The sequence below is a fragment of the Typopeltis vanoorti genome, chromosome 7 (assembly GCF_054136105.1).
Source record: "Typopeltis vanoorti isolate ZY-2024b chromosome 7, IOZ_Tvanoo_1.0, whole genome shotgun sequence".
Classification (NCBI taxonomy): Eukaryota; Metazoa; Arthropoda; class Arachnida; order Uropygi; family Thelyphonidae; genus Typopeltis; species Typopeltis vanoorti.
This window is the reverse complement of record NC_143555.1, coordinates 7,246,778-7,269,460: the sequence shown is the minus strand read 5'-3', so window position 1 is coordinate 7,269,460 and position 22,683 is coordinate 7,246,778. Positions and strand designations below refer to the sequence as shown.

Sequence of the window (22,683 nt, the reverse complement as noted above, 5' to 3'; positions counted from 1 at the left end):
CAATGAACTCTGTGTGGAAGAAACTCTGCCCAGAAATGGTGCAAAATTGTTTAAAGGAAGGAGAGCAGACAATGACTGATATGGTTGTTGAGTTGACACAAGAATTATAGCAAGCGACGGAGACGTGTGTGCAAATGGTAGAGCAATTAGAGCTGGAAGTGGATAACGTTGACGGTAATGAGCTTCTTTTGAGTCACGATGAAGAGCTTACTAATGATGACCTTATTCAGTTGGAGGCATTCTGAAATTCAAAAGAAATTACTATGCCGATCGATTGAACCCTCCAACTCCAGACGTTAAGAAATTTACAGCAAAGGGACTAGCCGAGGCTTTTAACCTGATAGACATGGCACTAGCAAAATCAGAATCGATGGATCCGAACACCGAACGGTTCGAGAATTTTAGCCGCCGTATCCATTCTGATATGTCTAGCTACAAGGCCATCTACGATGACAAAAAAGCATGTGACCACACAATCTACTCTAGACATGTTTGTGAGATGCCATTCACAACAACGTCAAGATAACAATTCAGACGACCCCCAACTACACTCAGCCTTCAACATCGAGAGGGTTAGAAGTTGCCAGAGAACAACATTTCTCATCACAACCATCCACTACCAGTGCCGACTCTCACACTACAGAGCTAAATTAGCTGTCACAAGACATTTTTTTATTTGAAAAGCGTTATTTCAGTTTGTTTTCATATTCTTTTATATATTTTTCATACTTTTATAGTTTATATCCAAGTAAATACTGCTGCATGATGTTTCATTTATAAAATAATACTGTGTAAATAATATACTGTACATATCTGTATATATATTGCAGTTTCTTACGAAGTTACACTTAAGTAATTTACAAATTCGACTTACGTAAAATTCAAGTTACGTAAAGGTTTACAGAACACATTACTTACGTAACTTGTGGGGTTACTATATAAGAAAAGAAATTTTGATATCTGCCGCAACACATTATCTTTCTGAATTCAAAACCAGTCATCTTGGTGAATGCCAAGTATGCTATTCCTTTAACTCCTCTTCTAGAAACTGGTCATCTGAGTGCTCACACAATTTTATAAATAGAAGAATTGCAGAAGTATCAAGGTGTTAGATCCTAAATGAAGGAATCTTAGAAAGAAATCATTCATTTAGAGTCTAACATATAAAACTTGCTGGCAAAGAGAAATACCTGCACATCAGCTGTAATTAAAAGTTATGTAAAATTTGTATTCTTTATTTCAAGTGCCTTATATTTAAGCTGATGTGATTATATTAAGATTTCATTTTTTAGTATGTCTAAAAAGAGAGATAATCTGATTTAAATTTAAGCCTCACTTAAGCTATATAAAATCTACTGTGAGTCATCTAAAAAGTTGCTAAGTAATAATTCCTGGAAGGCATAAAGCTACACGTGAACAGCGTAACGCTAGCGGCTATAGCTTTGTCGGCTACCTGAAGTCTACAAACATGGAGCCCCATTGTGCCTCATCATGGATGACATGAATTATCCTACCCATTAACTGGCTAAACATGACATCCAAACTCAACAAACATTGACATGACATTGTTTTGAAAAAAAAAATCCTCACTTTAAAACTATTATACAGAACCTTCAATTAGAGGAGAATGATTGCTTAGTAAGCTCCAATGTGTCATCCCTTTTTACAAATGTTCCAATAGACGATACAATATTCATCCTCTAATTACCATGTGTTGAGGCTTAATCACGATCTGCAATCACAACTATGGCCTTGCAGATCATGTTTTGTATACAACCCACAGGATTGTCTGGGAAAAAAACCACCATAGTAAATTCAAAAAAGAAAGACTGTTTTCAGAATCTGCAACAGCACTCAGAAATCTTGAAATCAATCAAATTTAAATAAACACAGTTGCATAAAACTTCCCAAAATTTGGGAAACATTAATTACCACAGGTCCCACTTTAAATCCTAGGCCACCTATGAATACCCTAGAGGGCACATCACCTAGATAGGACTTTAGTGTCTCCCATGTTTCACTTAGTATTGTGTTGTATTTGAGTGTGTTACAAGAGTTACTTGTAATTCATGAAGAAGTCTCAGCGAATGAGAAGCATTAGAATATTAGAAGCATTAAAATTAGTTTTTAATCCTTTCCTAGTGCTATAAATATTCCATTAAATCTCCAACAAGACATTCTCTAATTGTGGAAGAAGAAATAAGTCTTTAACTTTGTTCGATACTTTAGTTACAAGGCAAGCAGTGGTGCCTCGTGTTTAGTTTACTGTAAACTGACAGATACCTATATGCCATAGGAGTGCATCAAGGACATCCTTGATGGACTCCTGTATTCACTGATTTTCATTCAATTCTCTAACCTTTTCATTAATTTTTACAGTTATTCGACTGTTTTGATGCATGTTAGTTATTGCTGAAAGTAATTCATTTGGAATGTTTAACATCTTGAGTATTATCCACAGTTTGTTCCTTCTGCCTCTGTCAAATGCATAAGGCTTTCTAGTACTCTACAAATGCCATGTTTATGTTGAATTCACAATGTTTTTCCATTAGGATTTTTAATGTAAAAGATGGGTCAATAACTGATCGCTCTTTTTTGGAGGCCATTTCGTTCTCCAGAAACTTTATCTTCTGAATGTAATTTGAGTATTGGAGTTAATATTAGGCATATAATACAAGATTTTACAGTGTCATCAACAACAATGCTGGGGGGAAATGATTCTTTTTTGTGAGAAAAAATATACTTACTATTTTCACTCTCACCTCTTCAAACAACCCTTTCATGTCCCATCTCATACTGAACTTATTGCTAGTTAACTCATTAGTGCCTACTACATGAACGGGTTATTGATGTTATAACCCATTCATGAATGGCATATTTTAGGATAGTCACCATATCAAATAACATCCTTCTTTTTATAATTGATTCTACTTACCAGATTTTTGTTATTACGCACTAACTTACTGATTCCATGGTTTGCTGCTGAACTTTTTTTATTCTCCCTGTGTTCCTCTAAACACTGCTCGATTCTGTAATTCCTTCATCGTCTGTCTAATAATTTGCTTTAGCCTAGCCATCTCGGAGGTTAAATTATTTTCATCATCGTCATCATCATCAAATTCGTGACGTGCCCTCATGGTGTGTATAGGATATGCACACACCTTGATATGATATGTATGGTAGTACTACATGAAAAATGTACATCATCACTAACTTCCTATCTACAATTTTCCTTCAAATCAAAATCTGTTAGCTGTCAAGACTCCAACATTATCAGATCTTATATTTCTATCTTCTAAGACACTTTTTACTGTATCAATGCACCTATATCTTGGTCTTTCTCTGGGTCTTTTTCCTGCCAACCTGTTAGGGAACACTTGTTTTGCTAATGTTTCCTCTCCCATTCTGTTTAAGTGACCATACCACCTGAGATTAGCTCTGCTAACACATTCCTGGATGCTAACAATGTCAAATTCTTTCCTAATATTCTCGTTTTTAATATGATATTGCCATTGATGCCTTCTTTTCATGTTCCTAATCTTTTTCAGGACTCTCATAACTGTGGTCTCTAGTCTTTGGTCAAGTGTTTTACTTCTAACCCAGCTCTCAGATCCATAAGTTAAAATTAGTTTGAACACTGTCTTGTATACAGCTAATTTAGTGTTTTGACTAATTTCTCTCTTATTTCATATAAATGTATTCAGTTTATAAATTAAAGATACCACAAAATTATATGCTTGGTTTAATCCTTTATCCAAGTGTAAACAAACAAGTTTGTGCCTGAACTATTTTCAGGACCGGGGCAACTCGTATAAAGAAGCTAAGACTGCATCACTTGCATCCCATAATGCATAGCACATCTCCTTGCAGACATATTATGCATTATTGGAAGGGTCACTACCCAGATGGGTTTCAACCTTTATTGAGGTCTCATCAATGGGAGCCAGACCCAGAGGTGATACTAAGGTTGAAGTAATGCAGAAGTCATATTTTCATATATACGAGTAGCCAAAGGTGTCACATCTTGTTATTAAGATACTCTGTATTAGGAAAGTTGTTGGAAGTTTTTCCACTTGGTTATACTATAAATTAAAGATTTTCTATTTTCTGTCCACTGCTGGACGAAGGTCTCCAGTTCTTTCCACCTTTCTCTGTTCTTGGCAATGATTGACCAATTTTCCCCCAACAAAATTTGACAATTCATCACTCCCCCTTCTTTTAGGACGTCTTCAGCCTCGTTTCCCTTTTTTAGGAATCCAGCTCGTTAGTATAGTAGTCCATCGCTCATCTTCTCTTCTGGATAGATGTCCAGCCCATTTCCATTTTAGTCGCTTGTGGTGAAGAATGATTGTTGTCAGTGAAATCATATGCAATCATAAGCAAGAAATTATATGCTTAGTTTAATCCTTTATCCAACTGTAAGCAAAGAAATTTGTACCTGAACTATTTTCAAGATTTGGATTAAACTAAGTATATAATATCTTGTATATAATAAAGGTTGAAACCAGTCTGGTTAGTGACCTTTCCCATAATGCATAGCATTATACATGTCTGCAAGGAGATGTGTTTTGCATTATAGGTACTAAGGCAAATGATACGAAGTCTTAGCTTTAGCTTTATACGAATTGCCCCAGTCCTGAAAATAGTTCATGCACAAACTTGTTTGCTTACACTTGCATTAAACCAAGTATATAATTTCTTGGTATCTTTAATTTATAGTATAACCAAGTGGAAAAACTTCCAACAAATTTATTCAGTTTATCAAGCTTTGTTGATTCTGTTGTCTATTTCCATATTTAATTTACCATCTTCGCTGAAAATCGTGCCTAAGTAGCTGAAATGTTTAACTTGTTCTATAGGTTCTCAATTTACAATGCAGTTGATATTTTCAATGCTTCTGCCTATTTTCATTGTCTTTGTCTTGTTATTGCTAACCTTCATACCATATCTATTACAACAGTTATTCAATTTAGTCAGGGAATCTTGCAGATTTGTAGTGGATTTATTTAGAAGTATAACATCATCCCCATAAAGCAGCTGAGATTAACATCTCCAATTTTGATATCAGGTATAATAAAACTTTCCTTCATAATGTGATCCATATAGATAATGAATAACAGAGGGGATAATGTACATCCTTCTCTGACACCAGATTTAACATTAAACCATCTTCCTATACTTCAGTTCTAACTGTTGACATCATCATCATCAAATTCCTGCTATGTACCCTCAAGGAGTGTACAGGATATGATAGTACTACATGAAAAAAAAATTACATCATTAATTTCCTATCTACAATTTTCCTCCAAATCAGTCTGTTACTTGTCAAGATTCCAACATTATCAGATCTTATATTTCTATCGTCTAAGGCACTTTGTACCGTATCAATCCACCTATATCTTTGTCTTCCTCTGGGTCGTTTTGCTGCCAACCTGGCAGAGAACACTTGTTTTGCTAATCTTTCCTCGCCCATTCTGTTTAAGTGACCATACCACCTGAGATTAGCTCTGCTAACGCATTCCTGGATGCTGACAATGTCAAGTTCTTTCCTAATATCCTCATTTTTAATATGATATTGCCATTGATGCCATCTGTTCATGCCTATAATCTTTCTCAGGACTCTCATATCTGTGGTCTCTAGTCTTTGGTCAAGTGTTTTACTTCTGACGCAGCTCTCAGATCCATAAGTTAAAACTGGTTTGAACACTGTCTTGTATACAGCTAATTTAGTGTTCCGACTAATTTCTCTCTTATTCCATATGAATTTATTCAATCGACTTCCCACCATACCAGCTTTGCTGATTCTGTTGTGTATTTCTATATTTAATTTACCATCTTCAGTAAAAATCGTGCCTAAATAGCTGAAATATTTTACTTGTTCCACAGTTTCTCCATTCACAACACAGTTGACATTTTAAATGATTCTGCCTATTTTCATTGTCTTTGTCTTTTTATTGCTGACCTTCATACCATATCTATTACAACAGCTATTCAATTTAGTCAGAGAATCTTGTAGACTTGTAGCGGATTTATTTAGAAGTATAACATCATCCGCATAAAGCAAAGAGCTGACATTAACATCTCCAAGTTTGATATCATGTTTAATACCACTTTCCTTCATAATGTGATCCATATAGATAATGAATAACAGAGGGGATAATGTACATCCTTGTCTCACACCAGATTTAACATTAAACCATCTTCCTGTACTTCCTTCAATTCTAACTGCTGACTTACAACTCAAATAAAGACTAAGTATTGCTTGATATAATGCCCCATTGACACCATATAACTGTAGCGTATTAAATAGCTTCTCTCTTGGCACCTTGTCATATGCCTTTTCCAAATCAACAAAACTTAAATACAGATCTTTGTTATATTCCCATGCTTTCTCGACTATTTGTCGTAAAGTGAAAACCTGATCCTGACAGCCTCCATTTGGCCTGAATCCAGCTTGTTCTTCACCAAGCTTTTCTTCCACAATTCTTCTCAACCGTTGCTCAAGTATACTTGCATAGATCTTGCCAGGAACACTCAGTAGGGAAATACCTCTGTAATTCTCACATGCAGTTTTATTTCCTTTTTTATATATGGGTACTATGAGAGCTCTACTCCAATCATCGGGAATTTGTCCCTCTGTCCAGGCCTTCTGAACTATGCAGTGCAGCCACTGTAAGACTCTCACACCACCATACTTCAGCATTTCTGATCGAATATCATCTACTCCTGCTGCCTTTCCACATTTCAAGCCTTTGATAGCTTTTTGTACTTCAAGTATGGATATGTATTCCTGACTGCATGCCTGGTCAGTGTTTTTTACCACTGTGCTGTCATCACTTCTTGTTTCATTTAGCAGTTTTTCGAAGTAATTACTCCATGCTTCAAGGATATCTTTTTCTCCCGTTTTCATGTCACCTTTATCATCTCTAACTCCTTTTACAGCACACTTTCCTCCATTCCTAAGCTTCTTCAACAACCTCCAGAATATTTTGCCACCTTCTTGATATTTATTTTCTATATTCTTGCCAAAGTCCTCCCATGACTTTTGTTTAGCTAGTTTTACACAGTGTTTAGCATTCTTGCATTTGTCTCTATATTCTCTAAGAGCACAAGCTGACTTATTTGACAGGAACTTTTGATATGCTTTCTTCTTTTCCTTCACTGCCTCGTTAACTTCCTGTGTCCACCAGGGAGTTCTGATTTTTTTATCCTTACAGACAACCTCACCACATACCTCTCTGGCAGAATTAATCAATGTTTTCTTCAGAGTTTGCCACTGAATCTCCAAGGTTTGATTCCTGTTCTCAAACTCTTTCATTTTTTCTTCAATAATCTTTGTGTATTTTAGTCTACAGTTCACATCTGAGAGTTGCTCAACTTTTATTCGCTTTAAAACTTTCTTACATGTTATTCTTTTCAATATGAAATTCAATTTTATCCTGCTCAAGACTAAATAGTGATCACTTCCGATTTCAAATCCTCTATACACTCTGGTTGCCTGCACCAGGGAGAAAACATCACTATCAACAATAACATAGTCAATGAGACTTTTCTTATTCTTAGCCTCTTCTCTCCATGTGAATTTGTGCACATTTTTATGTTGGAACATGGTGTTAGTAATAACCAGTCCATGTCCTGAGCAGAAATCCAACAGATATTTGCCATTATTATTAGCTTTGCTCTTTTCTCCAAATTTTCCCAAAATATTTTTGTATGTCTCACAATCATTTCCTACTCTGCTATTTAGATCCCCAACAAGGACCAACTTTTCATTTTTTATTGTGTCAGTGGCTTTTTCTAAATCCTCAAAAAATTCCTCCACTTCTACCTTAGTAGAACCTTTTGTGGGACCATAGGCACAAATAAGTCTCATTGTCCAGTTCCCCATTCTCATATTTGCCCACATTACTCTACTTGAGACTGACTGCCATTCAAGAAGATTAGCCTTGTATTTTGTGTTGAATAGTATGGCTACTCCTTCTTTTCCTTGATTGTCATTGCCTGAATATAGCATTTATTATTTATTGCTCAGAAAGATCTCACCAGTTTTGGTCTTTTTTGTTTTAGTCACCCCTATTATGTCGATCTGGTACTTATCTAATTCCTCAGCTAGCTCCATTTCTTTGCCATTCAGGCTTCTTATGTTGATAGTACCGATTTTTTACTCTGGTGATGTTGAGTTGGGGGTGTGTTTTCAGATTTGTTCCAATAGCTGACTTTTCGCTGTTCGCCCTGGTTCTCTGGCAAAAACAACGGGGGGCCTTGTTTACCCAGGCGACGCCCCAGCCGGCATGAAATTTTGTCATGTTGTGCCATCATTTTTTATTTTGGTTTAACCAATAAGAATACAATTTGGTCGGCTAAATCCCAAATTGCCAGCCCATCCTCGTTTGTTCAGTATCCAAGTAGATACCCAACAGGGTGCACCACGAGAAGGTGAGGATTGGACATTAGGTCAGAAGCCCTGGTCGGTTCTCCACATTCCTTTAAAGGCTATGTGGAGGTCTCCTCTCAGTTATACAGCTTTGACCCTTAAGCACCCCATCTCAAATAAAGACTAAGTATTGCTTGATACAATGCCCCACTAACACCATACAAGTGTAGCATTTTAATTGCTTCTCTCTTTCTCTCTCTCTTAGCACCTTGTCATATACCTTTTCCAGATCTACAAAACTTAAATTCAGATCTTTGTTATATTTCGATGATTTCTCAACAATTACTTGTAAAGTGAAAATCTGATCATGACGGCCTCTATTGGCCTGAATCCAACTTATTCTTCACCAAGCTTCTCTTTCACAATCCTTCTTAACTGTTTCTGAAGTATATTTGCATATATATCTTACCAGGAACACTTAGTAGAGAAATACCTCTGTAATTCTCACATTCAGTTTTATTTCCCTTTTTATATATGGGTACTATGAGATCTCTATTCCAATCATCCACTGTAAGACTTTACCACCATACTTCAGCATTTCTGGATATCATCTACTCCTGCTGCCTTTCCACATTTCAAGCCTTTGATAGCGTTTTCTACTTCAAGTATGGATATATATTCCTGATTGCATGCCTGGTCAGTGTTTTTTACCAATGTGCTGTCACCGATTGTTTCATTTAACAATTTTTGAGGTGCTCAAGTGTCAAAGCTGTATAACTGAGAGGAGAACCTCCACATAGCCTTTAAAGGAACGGAGATCCGACCAGGGCTTCTGACCTAATGTCCAATCTTCACCTTCTCATGGTGCACCCTGTTAGGTATCTACCTGGATACTGAACGAATGAGGATGGACTGACAATTTGGGATTTAACTGACAAAATTGTATTCTTATTGGCTTAAACTACATCATAAAATGATGGTACAACATGACAAATTATTTTCAATATCCTCTTTAATATTAGTTTAGTGGAAAATACATTCTTGTTCACTACTTCGCTGTTCTTCTTGTTAGCATTTCATTTCTTCTGTATCTACTCTAATCGAATCTGCTCTAATATACTATGAAACTAATTTTCTAATGAAAAAACACAATAAAACAGATAAAAATCAACAAATTTACATGAGCTCTAAATTACACCACTCGCAATATAACCTTGAACCATATAGTGGAAGAAATAACATTACAAGAAATCCAACAAGCAATAAATCAAAGTAAATTAGTAAAATTCCCTTGAGAAAATAGAATAAATATAGAATTTATTAAATTTGCAGCATCTTGTTTGTCAAATGACTATTAAAATTATTTAATAATATCCACATGAAGGAAAAATACCAGAAAGTTGGAATCAATATCCAATTATCATTCCAATATATAAAAAAGGCAATAAGTGTATCTGTGAAAACTATAGAAGAATTAGTCTTCTAAATACTGGTTATATATACATTATAGAAGGAATTTAGAATAAAATTTCCTCTATACCGATTTTGCTTGGGAAATGAAATCAATGTAATATACTTGTAATTTGATTAATACTTAACTCATTTTTCTGTAATAAACCTGAAAAAAAATGTTTGAATAAATTGTAATCAGAAAATTGTACAGACAAAGAAATAACTCAGATGGGATTAAAAATGTAAGACCTTAGACTATCACGAAGGTCAACGAAGTACGGGGTTTCCCCGACTTAACTCAGTGGCCGTTGGGTGGCTGAAAAGACCCCTTCAAGAAAATCCGGGCGATTCAATCTGTAGGAGTTCCGAGATCGGGAGAGCAGAATAAAAGGGGGGAGAATTGAAGGAAAAGAGGCTAGGCTTTTTGGCCCTAGGCTTGCTGTTTCAGTTTTCTGTTCCTACTCTTGCTATGCAGAGTTCCCAGTGTGTGTCCTGCCGTTCCAAGGATGAGGATCTGCGTCCCGCCAGCCGAAGGCCGACGATGATAGGAAGTTCGTATTAGCAGTGACAGTATATTCCAGAGTTCCCACTGCTAAGTTCCTTGACGATCTCCACATGTGAAGTATCCTCGATTTTGAAAAAAGTGCTGTGTGTGGATTTTACTGGGAAGTAGAAGACAGTGTCAACGATCTCTAGGATCTCGAGTAATGAACTGGATGACAAAGTAGTAGGTAAGACTTTGTTTAGGACTTTTCTAGATGTGAAATTTAAGGCAAAGATAACTGATTTTTTTGTTTGTTAGCATATAGAACAGTAGTAAAGACGAAAAGCCTGTTTTTGTTAAATTAATTGTGAAGTAGTTTGCACAGTTACAAGAAGTTAGCTAATGTTATATATTGAAGAGGAAATTGTATGTGAAAGTAGTCAAGCTTAATAATTTTTATAGTCTGAGTTAAATTAATGTAAAGTGTATACAAGTCTGCTTCCGTGTCTGATTTATGTGTGAGCGTATTTATTGCATTAGTCATTGAGCTTAAGCAAGAAATGTTTATTTAATCTAATGGAGAACCAGACAGGTGAATTTTATATAATTTCCATGTCATTTCATTGAGTGAATTTGAGTTGGATTATTTTAGTATGTGTAGTGTTACCCTTTATATGTATCTTGATTTAGCATGAATAAATTGTTTTGTTTGTCAAATAACTAGCCTGATTTTGCCTGACCAATGCACTTCTCATAAAAAGATAGAACCTGTGCTACCTTAAGAGTAAAAGTAGCCACGACTGATGAATAGTAGATTTAAACGTTGCTTGACTTAGAGATAAATTTTAGAGATAATTCAGTGTTGTGCTGGGCGTTTTCTTGCATGTATAGGAAAGATTTACAATTCCTCTGCACGATCTCTGCTGGCACAGTCATAAATACAAATACATTTTCAGAGATCAGTGTGAGAAAAAGCCAGCTATTTAGACAAAGGAAATGGCTCCTGCCAGAGGCAATTCCTAAATTCTAAAATATGTACACGTGAAGTAGCACAGTTATGACCTTGAGAGGGGGGAAATTAAATTGATAGACTGAAAGGATTAAAGGTGATAGACTATTTCAAGCAACGAGATTACACTCGGCGTTATGACAATAAAAATGAGTTAAATAAGATAAATAAGTAAATTAAATAAGAAAAGGGAGGAAATAAGATATATTGAATATACAAGTACAAACGTTTTAAAGACAAATATAAAAATAAACTATAAATTTTACAACACTCAAATTCCCAGACAAGATGAGAAGATTTCTCTTCTCGGAATTACCCTGACATAAAGCCTCACCTGGCATAAACACATCACAACCATTGCATCCTCAGCTTCCAAAAAATTAGATTTTCTCTTTCGCTCAAGACGCTACTTCACCTCTAAACAGCTATTAACATTATACAAATCACAAATCCACCCAGCTATCGAATACTGCTCTCACATTTGGAATGGGGCTCCCAAAAGCTCCCTCAAAATGCTTGACTCAATACAGAGGAGAGCAATTAGACTGATAAATGACTTATCTCTCACCAACTCACTCCCCTCACTTTCACATAGATGCTTGGTCTCTGCAATTTGTATATTCTATAAATATTTCCATGGGAAATGTTCATTTGAAACAGCATCAATAATTCCCCCACTCTGTACTAAGCCCATTGGAATACATACAGCTGCCACCCACATTTTTTCATAGTACACCTTGAAAACCATAGAACAAGTTTCTTTTCCTCCTCCTTCATCCCTGCTGCGGTATACTGTGGAACATTCTTCCTCCTGACGTATTTCCCAAGGAATACAACACACAGGCTTTTAAATCAAATGTAAACAAGTTTCTCCTTTCCCAACCCACCACCCATATACGGTACTAACGTACTATAGGTTGACCAGCCAACCTCTCATATATGGGCCCAACATTAAAAAAAAATATATATATATATATTACCTCTATATAATAAAAATGAATTATGAAGCAGAGCTATGATGCAAATGATTCGATGCGAAGGCAGTGTAGAAGGAATCGATGCAAGTTTTTGGATGTGTGGACAAACTTACTTCCCAAGTGAGTACAGCATAATCACTGTCACCAACCAGAGGTAGAATAGTTATGTCTTTAACTGAATCCCCCCCCCCCAACACTGTAATCAAATCTAAGACTCTTTGACCTTGAGTTCCTTTTGTCACATGCTGCTTGAGGAAGTTGTCTCACAACAGCTCAATAAATTCAGTTTCATTCTTCTCATGTGATTTCATAAGTACCTAATCCTCCACCTCACACCAGATGGCTTCAAACTCACTGCCACATGAAAAGTTGTTAATAGTATTACAGTCATAGGTCTCAACTCTAACTGGATTCAAGACATTTGATATCATTAGCAGCACACCCCTCTTCTCCTATCCTGTCTATCCTTCCTAAAAATACTGTACTCTTTGTGCTCAATATACCAGTTAGTACGTTTGGTAGTCAAGTCTCACTAATGCCTAAAACATGAAGTCCCAATATACTGATAAAGCAACAAACTCTACTCCTGTTTTCTGATACTCCTAAGTATCAGAAACTGCATGCTCTTTTATCATGTACATAAGGATGATGTTAGTTATGATATTATAAGCAGCAGGCCAGAAGAGTCACAAGTATGAAAAGAAACTGGCTCTGCATTCTATCATTATGCTGCAAGTAAAAGAAAGAATGAATTTGAAAAAATAATTCTAATGAATGTAGATGGTAAGCAGGTGACTGATGCAGAAATGATTGTTCAACAAATGAGCCATTTCGCTAAAAGCTATCAACCTGGTATATGCAACATTGAACTCACTGCTACCTCTTTACCGTATAAGGAAACTCATGTGGATGAAGAGGTAGTCTAGAGCTGTTGCACAAGCTGAATACAAATTCTGCAATAGGAACCGATAGGATATCAGCACAGATGCTAAAAGAGTGTTCAGCTGAACTGGCTATTCTCTTGACAAGGGTATATAATTTGAGTCTCAGAACAGGTAAGATTTCACAGGAGTGGAAAGAATGTATGGTAATCCCATTGCACAAGGGTGGTGCAAAGACTGATGTATCAAACTATTGGCCAATCAGTATCTCAGGAGTGCTGGTGAAGATTTTGGAAAGGTTGGTTAGGGCTTGCATTCATAAATCAATTTAGAAATCCACAGAGTTAGACAAGGGGAATGGATACACCATGATATTTTTGGATTTTGCTAAGTCTTTTGACAGAATACAGCATAAACAGCTGTTGCATATATTGAAGGATATGGGATTGGATTATAAGCTATTGCCATGGATAAGAGGACGGTGGACTGACATATCAAAAAGTAGTATATGAGGGGGTGGGGAGGGGGGAGGTGAATCTGCAAGATTCAGTCCTTGGTCCATTGTTATTTAATCTCAACATTAATGACGTGGAAAGGATTTGACATGCGACATAGCTATTTGCTGATGATGCAAAAATAGGTAGGATAATCAGGAGTGCTGCTGATATTAAGTACTTGCAGAATGATTTGAATAGGCAGGAATTGTGGGCACGTGAAAATGGCTGTCATTTCAATGTTAATAAATGTAACATCATGCACTCTGGTGTGATCTAGTCAAGGTAATCTAGATGTGGGCATATCAAGGCCTTATAATGAGGAATAATAATTTCCTTATCTGTTCTTCTTAAGTGTTCCTCAATAGCCAAGTAATCTTATGGGCTACCTTAAAAACCTTAGCAATATGTCCTCTAAACTTTAACTCTGTCTACCACCACTCCTAAATTTTTTGGTTCATCTATTATACCTGGTCATCACTATACCTGGAGTATAGTGCCATCAATGTGATACATGGCTTGTAATCTATTTATCCCAAATTGCATAACTTTGCATTTCATGACATTAAACTGAAACCCTTTAACTTATCCCCATACTGACAGCCTATTTAAGTCGTCCTGCAAGCTCTACACATCACCTTGATTAACTATTACTCTATCTAATTTTGCATCATCAGCAAACGACTAAATATTTCATTTCAGATTATTTCCTATATCATTTATGTAAAAATTAAACAGCAATGGTCCCAGGACTGAACCTTGTGATACACCACTAGTCACCTGTTTTCGCCACGATTCTGTCCCTACATATACCACTTTTTAATATATCTGTCCAGCAGTCGCTGTCTTATCCACTGAACCAGTGTCATATCCATCCCCATTTGTTATAATTTGCATAACAGAGTTACATGTGGTATTATGTCAAATGTCTTTGCAAAATCCAGCAAAATCATCGTGAAGCCATTTTCTTTATCCAACTCAGCTGTTACTCTATTGTAAAAAATTAGTAAATTATTAAGTCATGACCAATCTTTTACAAAGCCATGTTGACTCTCATATAGTATTACATTTTATATAATACTATATGAGAGGCACCTATTGTCATTCTTTCTTAATTCTCCCCTCTTCTAACTTTTTACGGTGTTGAGGTACACATTCTTCCAACCGTACTCAAGGATAAGGTGGTTAGCCATATGCCTCCTGGTGTATCCTGTGTCTGTAGATGCGTGTGTTTGAATTATTTTTAAGAATTTTTCTAGTACTATAATTCTTGGTCTATAATTTGCTAAGACTGCATAGCAAATTATAGACCAATCAGTATCTCAGGCGTGGTGGTACTGACTGGTCTATAATTTGCTATGCAGTCTTAGAACTTCTCTCATGCAAAGGAATTATTTTGTCCTCTTTCCACTCCCTTGGAACTTTACCAGAGAGGAGACTTAAATTAAATAGCCTAGTTAAAGGCAATGCCAGTTCCCTTGCACATTCTCGAAAAAACCCAACTGATATCCCATCTAATACCACAGCTTATCATGTAGGCTGTTTTGTATTAGTGTAATAGATATACATAAATGGACTACATATAGTTTATACGTTTTAGGGTTTCTTATATCCTAAATGAATTGTGACAATCTTTATGCTTGAAAAAAGTGTTGGTAATTTTAAGTTATTATATGTGGAGAAATCTCTCCATACAAATTTAAATCTGTTTCATCATATAGATATTCAACAATAAGATATCCAGCATATAAAACCAGTGCAGATGTCTGGAGCATATCAAACATTCTTCTACTGCTGAAAATCCCAAAAGAGAACGAACAGAAAAAAAAAAACAAACATTAATGAATTATACACATTACAACAAAATCAAATTCAGTTTTGCTGATTTATGAGACATGTTTAATGTGATAGGAGAGTAAAGAAAGACATACTTTTTAATTGGTGGTAATTCACTTTTAATTTCACTTTCTGAATCACTTGATACTGTAGCATCTGAATCACTAGAAGATGATTCTACTGTCTCATACTGTAATAGGCGATCGAGAAGGAAGCTAAAAAAAATTTTAACCATATTAGAAAGCAAATATGAATCATGTACATTTTCTTAAAATTATCAGATGCAAATAAAAATAATTTTATAGAATTTCTACATAAGTATGATTAAATAAAACCTAGCTATCCAACCTGTCATAACAATATTATTATTATGGGCTACTCCATGGAGTGATCATTCGTATTCATAAATGAGCTAAACATTTAAAATTTGTTGATTGAATAAAATTTTTAAAGGATATAAATAAAATTAATTTCTAAACAAAACTTTCTCCTCCAAAATCAGAACACTGGAAGCCAAGCTTACAGTGCCAAGTGGGATGACTTCCATGACTTCTAGCCACATTCCCATGGTTGGACTATTGGTTTTGGCCATCCAACCCAAGCATATGCAACAAATGCATCACCAAGTAATCCTTACTGGCATGAAAACATATATTAATGAACACTACTCTGAACTACTGTTCTTTTGGTTCTCCAAAAGGTATACCAAGTTGGTACAAGCAAAGCATACCACAACTGGCTTACATCAAGAACTCCATTTTTCTTTAATTCTTATACTCTAGTCCTAAACAAGAAAACTATGAACGCTTCCAAAACAAACTTCGAAGGAGCAAAAAGCAAGAAACCTGCATCTTGTCCAAATGGCAGCCAATCCTTTTGGTCTCTCACCAAAGCAACTGGTTGTAATTTTTGCTTAATACTACTCCCGCCCATCACACCCAGATGGCATCATCATCATCATCCACAAAAAAACTAATCTCCTGGCTTCTCACTTTGCCTTCATGTACACATAAGTGATCATGATAAACAATCATCCAAATCATTCCAGAGGCACAATACTCAATGCCTTCTCTGTCCTTTCTCCAGAAAGAGAAAAAAAGATGTTGCCGAAATTAGATCCTCAAAATTCTTTTGGAGATGATGGCATTCCTCTAATTGTCCTAAAGGTTTGCGAACCAGACTCCTGTCCTATATCACTTGTTTATGCTCTCTTACTCCACAAGTATCTATCTTATGTTCAACTTGTTCCTGTGACAAATCACTACCATCAAACCATTGCCCTATCTCACTCCTGACTAAAGAAATAAATGGAGAGCACCATCAATACCCAAGTCCTGTGCTACCTTGAAAGCACCCAGATAATAAATGACTGTCAATATGAAATCCTCTGTTGCCAATCAACAGGAAATCTACTCACATGTCACCCATTTTGACAAATGCCATGAAGAAGTTTGGTGAATTTCAAGTGGTTGCCCTTGATAACTCCTAAGCTTTTCACTGAGTCTGGCACAAAGGCCTATAAAGCAAAACCCATCATTTGATCTGTCCCATGACTTCTGCAATTGGATTTCCAGCTTTCTGACTGCATGGACACTGTGTGAGTGATGGTTGGTGCTCACTATTCAACTAACACTGTAGTTGAATAGTGAGATGATAGCACATTGCATGGCTCGCTTTCATTTGACAAACCTTACTACACAAATCATTTCAACCTACAGAACATCAACCTCCACTGGCTTGAATTCTGATCTCCAAGCCAACCTCCATTGGGGTTCTGATGACCTCATCAATTTCAATGCTAGAGAAAAACCTAGTTCTGCTTTATTTCAAAAATAGCCATTTTCTTCCAGTATTATCCTCAAAAACACTCAAATCTCTAAACAAGATGAGATTTCTCTTCTTGGAATCACCCTGACATCAAGCCTCTCCTGGCATAAACACATCACAATCACTGCCTCTTCAGCTTCTAAAAAATGATTTCTCTTTTGTCCAAGACATTATTTCATCTCTGAACAGCTATTAATCTTATACAAATTGCAAATCTACCCAGCTATTGCATACTGCTCTTCATTTTGTGAGGGGATGCCCCTAAGAGTCTTAAAATGCTTGAATCTGTACAGAAGAGGACAATCAGACTGATTAATCACTCATCGCTTACCAACTCACTCTGCCCACTTTCACATATGCATTTGGTTTCTGCAATATGTATTTTCTATAAAGATTTCCAAGGCAAATGTCCATATTAAACAGCATAAATAATTTCTCTACTAAAATTTTTGGACCATATGCAACAGCCACCCAACATCCTTTCATGGTGCAACTCCAAATATACAGAACAAGTTTCTTTTCTTACTCCTTCATCCTTGCTACTACTGTATAGTGGACAGTCCCTGCACACCTCCCTTATGTGTTTCCACAAGGCATACAATATACAGGCCTTCAAATCAAATGTAAACAAGTTTCACCTTTCCCAACCCACTACCCATACACAATACCAACATAACATAGATTGATCAATCAACCTCTCATATATGGGCTCAACATAAAAACTCCATAGAGATATACATGTCCAATGTAGTGCTGGAATTTGCAATGAAATCCACTCTATCTAGGGTGATAACTTTTGAAAATACAGTAAATCATAACACTAAAATCTTCCAGTCCTTGGTTGATTGCTGATTTAAAAACTGACAAATGCATGCATTCCCTTTGTAAATGTTATCTTTTTTATCATCACTGTTTTGTTTGCTAATGACAGTCCTTATATTCATAGTTAAAACAGCAAATATATATGAATTGTAATATCAAGTATGGGACTGGGGTTACTACATGCATCACACAGCTATCAGCAGACCTCCAGAAATACCACAAATCTACTGGCTACAAAAAGATGTTACTCCCTTCTTAGTACAAACTGTGATAAAAATTATATGTAAGTTACCATCGTTTCAATTTCAGTAGCAAGATCACATCTTTAATAGAATTTAAAACAGCTGAATTCAAATGATGCGATGATTCAAATCTGTAAGACCTGGCATGTCTCTAATTCTGCCACTAGTTTACCATCATATGCTGCTTCTGTTCCACTGCACTTTAAGTACACTGCAGCTGAGTTTTGGAGGGGAATCAAGTACACAAATGCCTCTTCCAATATTTATCTATCTATTTCGTATAATGAATGAGTTTCTCTTCAACTGAAATGTGTGTAGAAACATTTACAGACATTTCAGATAAGGAGGAAGAGATTCACTACTGGAGTCTGACATTTGTATTAATATGATACAAATGTGAAAGTAGAACAGTATCAATATGACATTTCAGGTCATATTGATACTGATCTACTACTAGCCTATGAAGTTTATGAAGTTATTAACCTTCTTAATGAATTTAGCTTTATAATAGGCTTGTAAAAAAAAGGGCACTTGGGCACTTCAGGTGTTTAAACATTGTAGAATCCATCTTTCTTTGCAAAGCACCTTGAGATATATATATCCTCCCCTTGAAGGTATCTCTACCACCTTGATGTGTTGAGGGGGGCTTGCATGCTCTGACAACCCAGAGAGCTATATATATAGCATGTTCAAAACTGGATGTATAAGTGATGTGATTCTCCTTAATATATATATATATATATATATATATATATATATATATATATATCCACCCCCCCTTTGAAGGTATCTCCACCTTGATGTGGTGAGGTGGCTTGAATGCTCTGACAATTCCCAGAGAGAGCTATATCAGCAGTTGCTTAGCAACCAGCAGAGCCACCCAAGTCTTATTTGGGTAGCAGCAGACTAATCAAGATACCCCGAAAGTGGAAAACAGGACATTCCACTACTGATAGGAGGCTGAATATATGCAATATCACCAAAGGATGATATTTGTCCAGACAGCTATTTGGCATGGGGCTGAATCAGCATTATTGGCAACAGATATGTGATAGAAAAGGCAATGGGAAACCACCCTACTATCCTCCCATGACAACCATAGCAACAATGAAGAATAATGATAAGATTGGGGCAACTACCAGCCTGGCAAACCAGGGTAGTACCACCAGGCACAGAGGGGAAAGGAAAATGCACTCCAATCTCAACACTCACTGAGAACCTATGACATTCAAAGAACTGATATCGTTCTCAGCTGCAATCTAACTATGACCAAAAAGCACCAATTAAGGAAAATTACATGTATTGGTACTTGGAATATACAAGGACTACTACATACAGGCAAACTGGACATAGTGCAAAATGAAATGAAAAGACTAAACATCGATATATTAGGAATTGCAGAAACACATGGGAAAAACTTTACATCACAACTAGGCAATATAATTTATTTTACTGGACATGATTCTATAACTAGAACCAGAGTAGCAATAATTGTTTAAAAAAAAATGTATGTGCAAATCAGTGTTGGGCTACAACCCTATCCACTATAGGATAATTTCCTTAAGGATTGACTGTAATCCAATACCAATCTTACAAATTTATGGCCCTACGAGTGATGTAGGCAAAGAAACTATTGACCCCCTCCACAGGGATCTGAATTTAGCCATTGATGATGTGGTGAGGTGACTTCACCCTTAATGATCACATTGTGATCATTAAGGGGAAATTCAATGAAAAAGTTGGGAAAAGCATGGAAGACCACAACAAGACAATCCTGGGATTTCACGGACTGGACATCCAAAATTAAAGAGGTGAAAGACTGATTGACTTTTGCATAGAAAGAGAACTTATGGTTATTAACACCTTCTTTGAGCAACACAAATGGAGACTACACACCTGGAGGTCGCCTGGAGACAGAAGGAACCAAAATGATTACATCCTTATTAACAAAAGATAGAGGCTTATGATGAAAAATGTTAAAACATTGCCTGGAGCTGATTGTGGCTCTGATCACAAACTCCTCATTGCTGATATGAAAATATGTTTGAAAACAAATAACATATCCACCCAGACTTCACAGGAATTAGTGAGACATATAGCATTAAAGTGGAAAATAAATTTCTAGACCTAGGAAATTACACTGATGAAATGATCCCAGAAGAACTTTGGGATCAAACTAAAATAATATTACTCGAAACTTCAAAGTCAAGGTTGTCTAAAAAATCCAGAATTATTACACCCTGGATATCAAACAAACTCTGAAACAAGTTGAGAAAATCTATATTATATGCAGATCTATAATGAGTTATCCAAGCTCATCAAAAAACTCAGCATTTAAGATAAAAACAACTATCAAAAAGATATGCAGAGAAACTGAAGATCACACAAATCAAAACCAAACACCTATTTAGCAAAATAAGGCTGTTGAATAGAAAATTTAAACCAAAGTATTCAAGTATAGCTGATGTCAACAATCGTATTCTTATTGATCCATGGACTGATCGGTGGACATCCTTAATAAATGGAAAGATTATCAAATCTATACAAAGATAATTCAATCTCATTCAACAAAGAAAACACCAGAGATCTCCTCCTCCATAAGGAACCCTGCAAAACTCAGAAAAGGGAAAACCCTGTGCTACAACGAAATACCAAATCAACTTCTCATATGTCTAGAACCCATAGGAATTGAAATTATCTAAAAAATTTAAAATAAAATCTGGGAGACAGGAGATTGGGCTGATGATTAGGTAAAATCCATTTTTATTCCAATACACAAAAGAAGAAATGTCAACGAATTCAATAATTATAGAACTATAGCCTCAATCTCACATGCAAGCAAAATCTCTCTATATATTATTAAAGAAAGACTTAAACAATATGTCAAGCAACAACTTCCTGCAGAACTGGCAAGTTTTAAAAAAAGGTATGGAACTAGAGATCAAATTTCTAATCTAAAGCACTTGGTTGAAAAGGCTCGAGAATTTAATATTCCCTTGTATGTGTGCTTCATTGATTATACTAAAGCATTTGACTGTGTCAGGTGGGAGGACCTGTGCAAAATACTAAGTAAAATAAGCATCTCAGAACACTTGACACACCTTTTAAAACAACTCTATGAGAGGAATCAGGCTGCAGTGAAGATGGATGGAAGTGCATCTCAGTGGTTCAACGTCAAGAAAGGTGTGAAACAAGGATGCATACTCTCCCCTGATCTATACAATCTTTACTGAGAATACATTAATGAGAAAGGCACTTAATGGACATGATAGTGGTTTCTCAGTTGGTGGCAAAAAGATAAATAATCTTAGATATGCTGACGATATTGTTCTTATTGCCACCAGCAAATGAGAAAGGAGACTGGAGTCCCCCATTAAAAGAGTTGAATGGGGAAGCCTGAAATATGGTTTAAGAATTAATCATGATAAAACAAAATACATGGCCACAGATGAAAATTACAATTTTGCCCACAACATTGACTTCTAGAAGGTGAATGAATTCATTTACCTTGGAGCTCTAATAACCACCAAGAGTAGATGACAACCAGAAATTAAAAGAAGAATTACCGTGGTGAGGTCAACAATGGTGCAACTGCAGAAAATATGGAAAGACAAACATTTCTATTACCACTAAATCAAGACTGGTCAATAGCTTGGTGTTTTCGATTTTCATTTATGGTGCTGAATCTTGGACACTCAGTAAGAAAGATGTAGACAGGACAAACATCTTGGAGATGTGGCACTGGAGAAGGATGTTGAGAGTCTGCTGGATGGACAAAAAGTCTAATGAAATTAAGAGGCAACTATGTGACATTGTAAACGAAAGAATTCTCAAATATTTCAGTCACATATCAAGACGTAAAAATGACAACCTGGAAAAACTTTTATCATCCAGAACAAAGTGGAAGGACAAAAGAAAAGAGGATGCCCAAGACCAAGGCAGTTGGACCAGATTAAAAAGATCACCAGACTAACTTCAGTTAGCCACTGATGCAACAAACGACAGAAAAAAATGGAGAACACTGTATCTAGGGTCACGAGTCCTCAGAAATGAGGAGACCAAGAATATATATATATATATATATATATGTGTGTGTGTGTGTGTGTGTGTTACTGTAAAAGCCCGAAAATTGGTAAATCCTAGGTTTTACCGTTAAATCCTAGAATTTACCATAGTGAGGTGGTAAAAGTCCGAAAAATGCTTGTAACTGCTTCCGTTTTGAGCTTTTACCAAACCATTTCAGTAAATGCCAGCATTTACCAACACCAATTGGTAAAAGCCTGAA

The 22,683-nt window shown here is 36.1% G+C and overlaps 1 protein-coding gene across 4 annotated transcripts in view; it reads right to left on the bottom strand.

The window, feature by feature from the left end:
• Positions 1-22,683, bottom strand: part of LOC150104472 (uncharacterized) — a 209,024-nt gene that overhangs the window by 111,895 nt on the left and 74,446 nt on the right. For all 4 annotated transcript variants that reach the window (XM_090395653.1, XM_090395655.1, XM_090395656.1 and 1 more), the window contains one exon: positions 15,603-15,722. In XM_090395653.1, the coding sequence (XP_090251779.1) occupies positions 15,603-15,722 (120 nt within the window). The remainder of the gene's footprint in view (positions 1-15,602; positions 15,723-22,683) is intronic.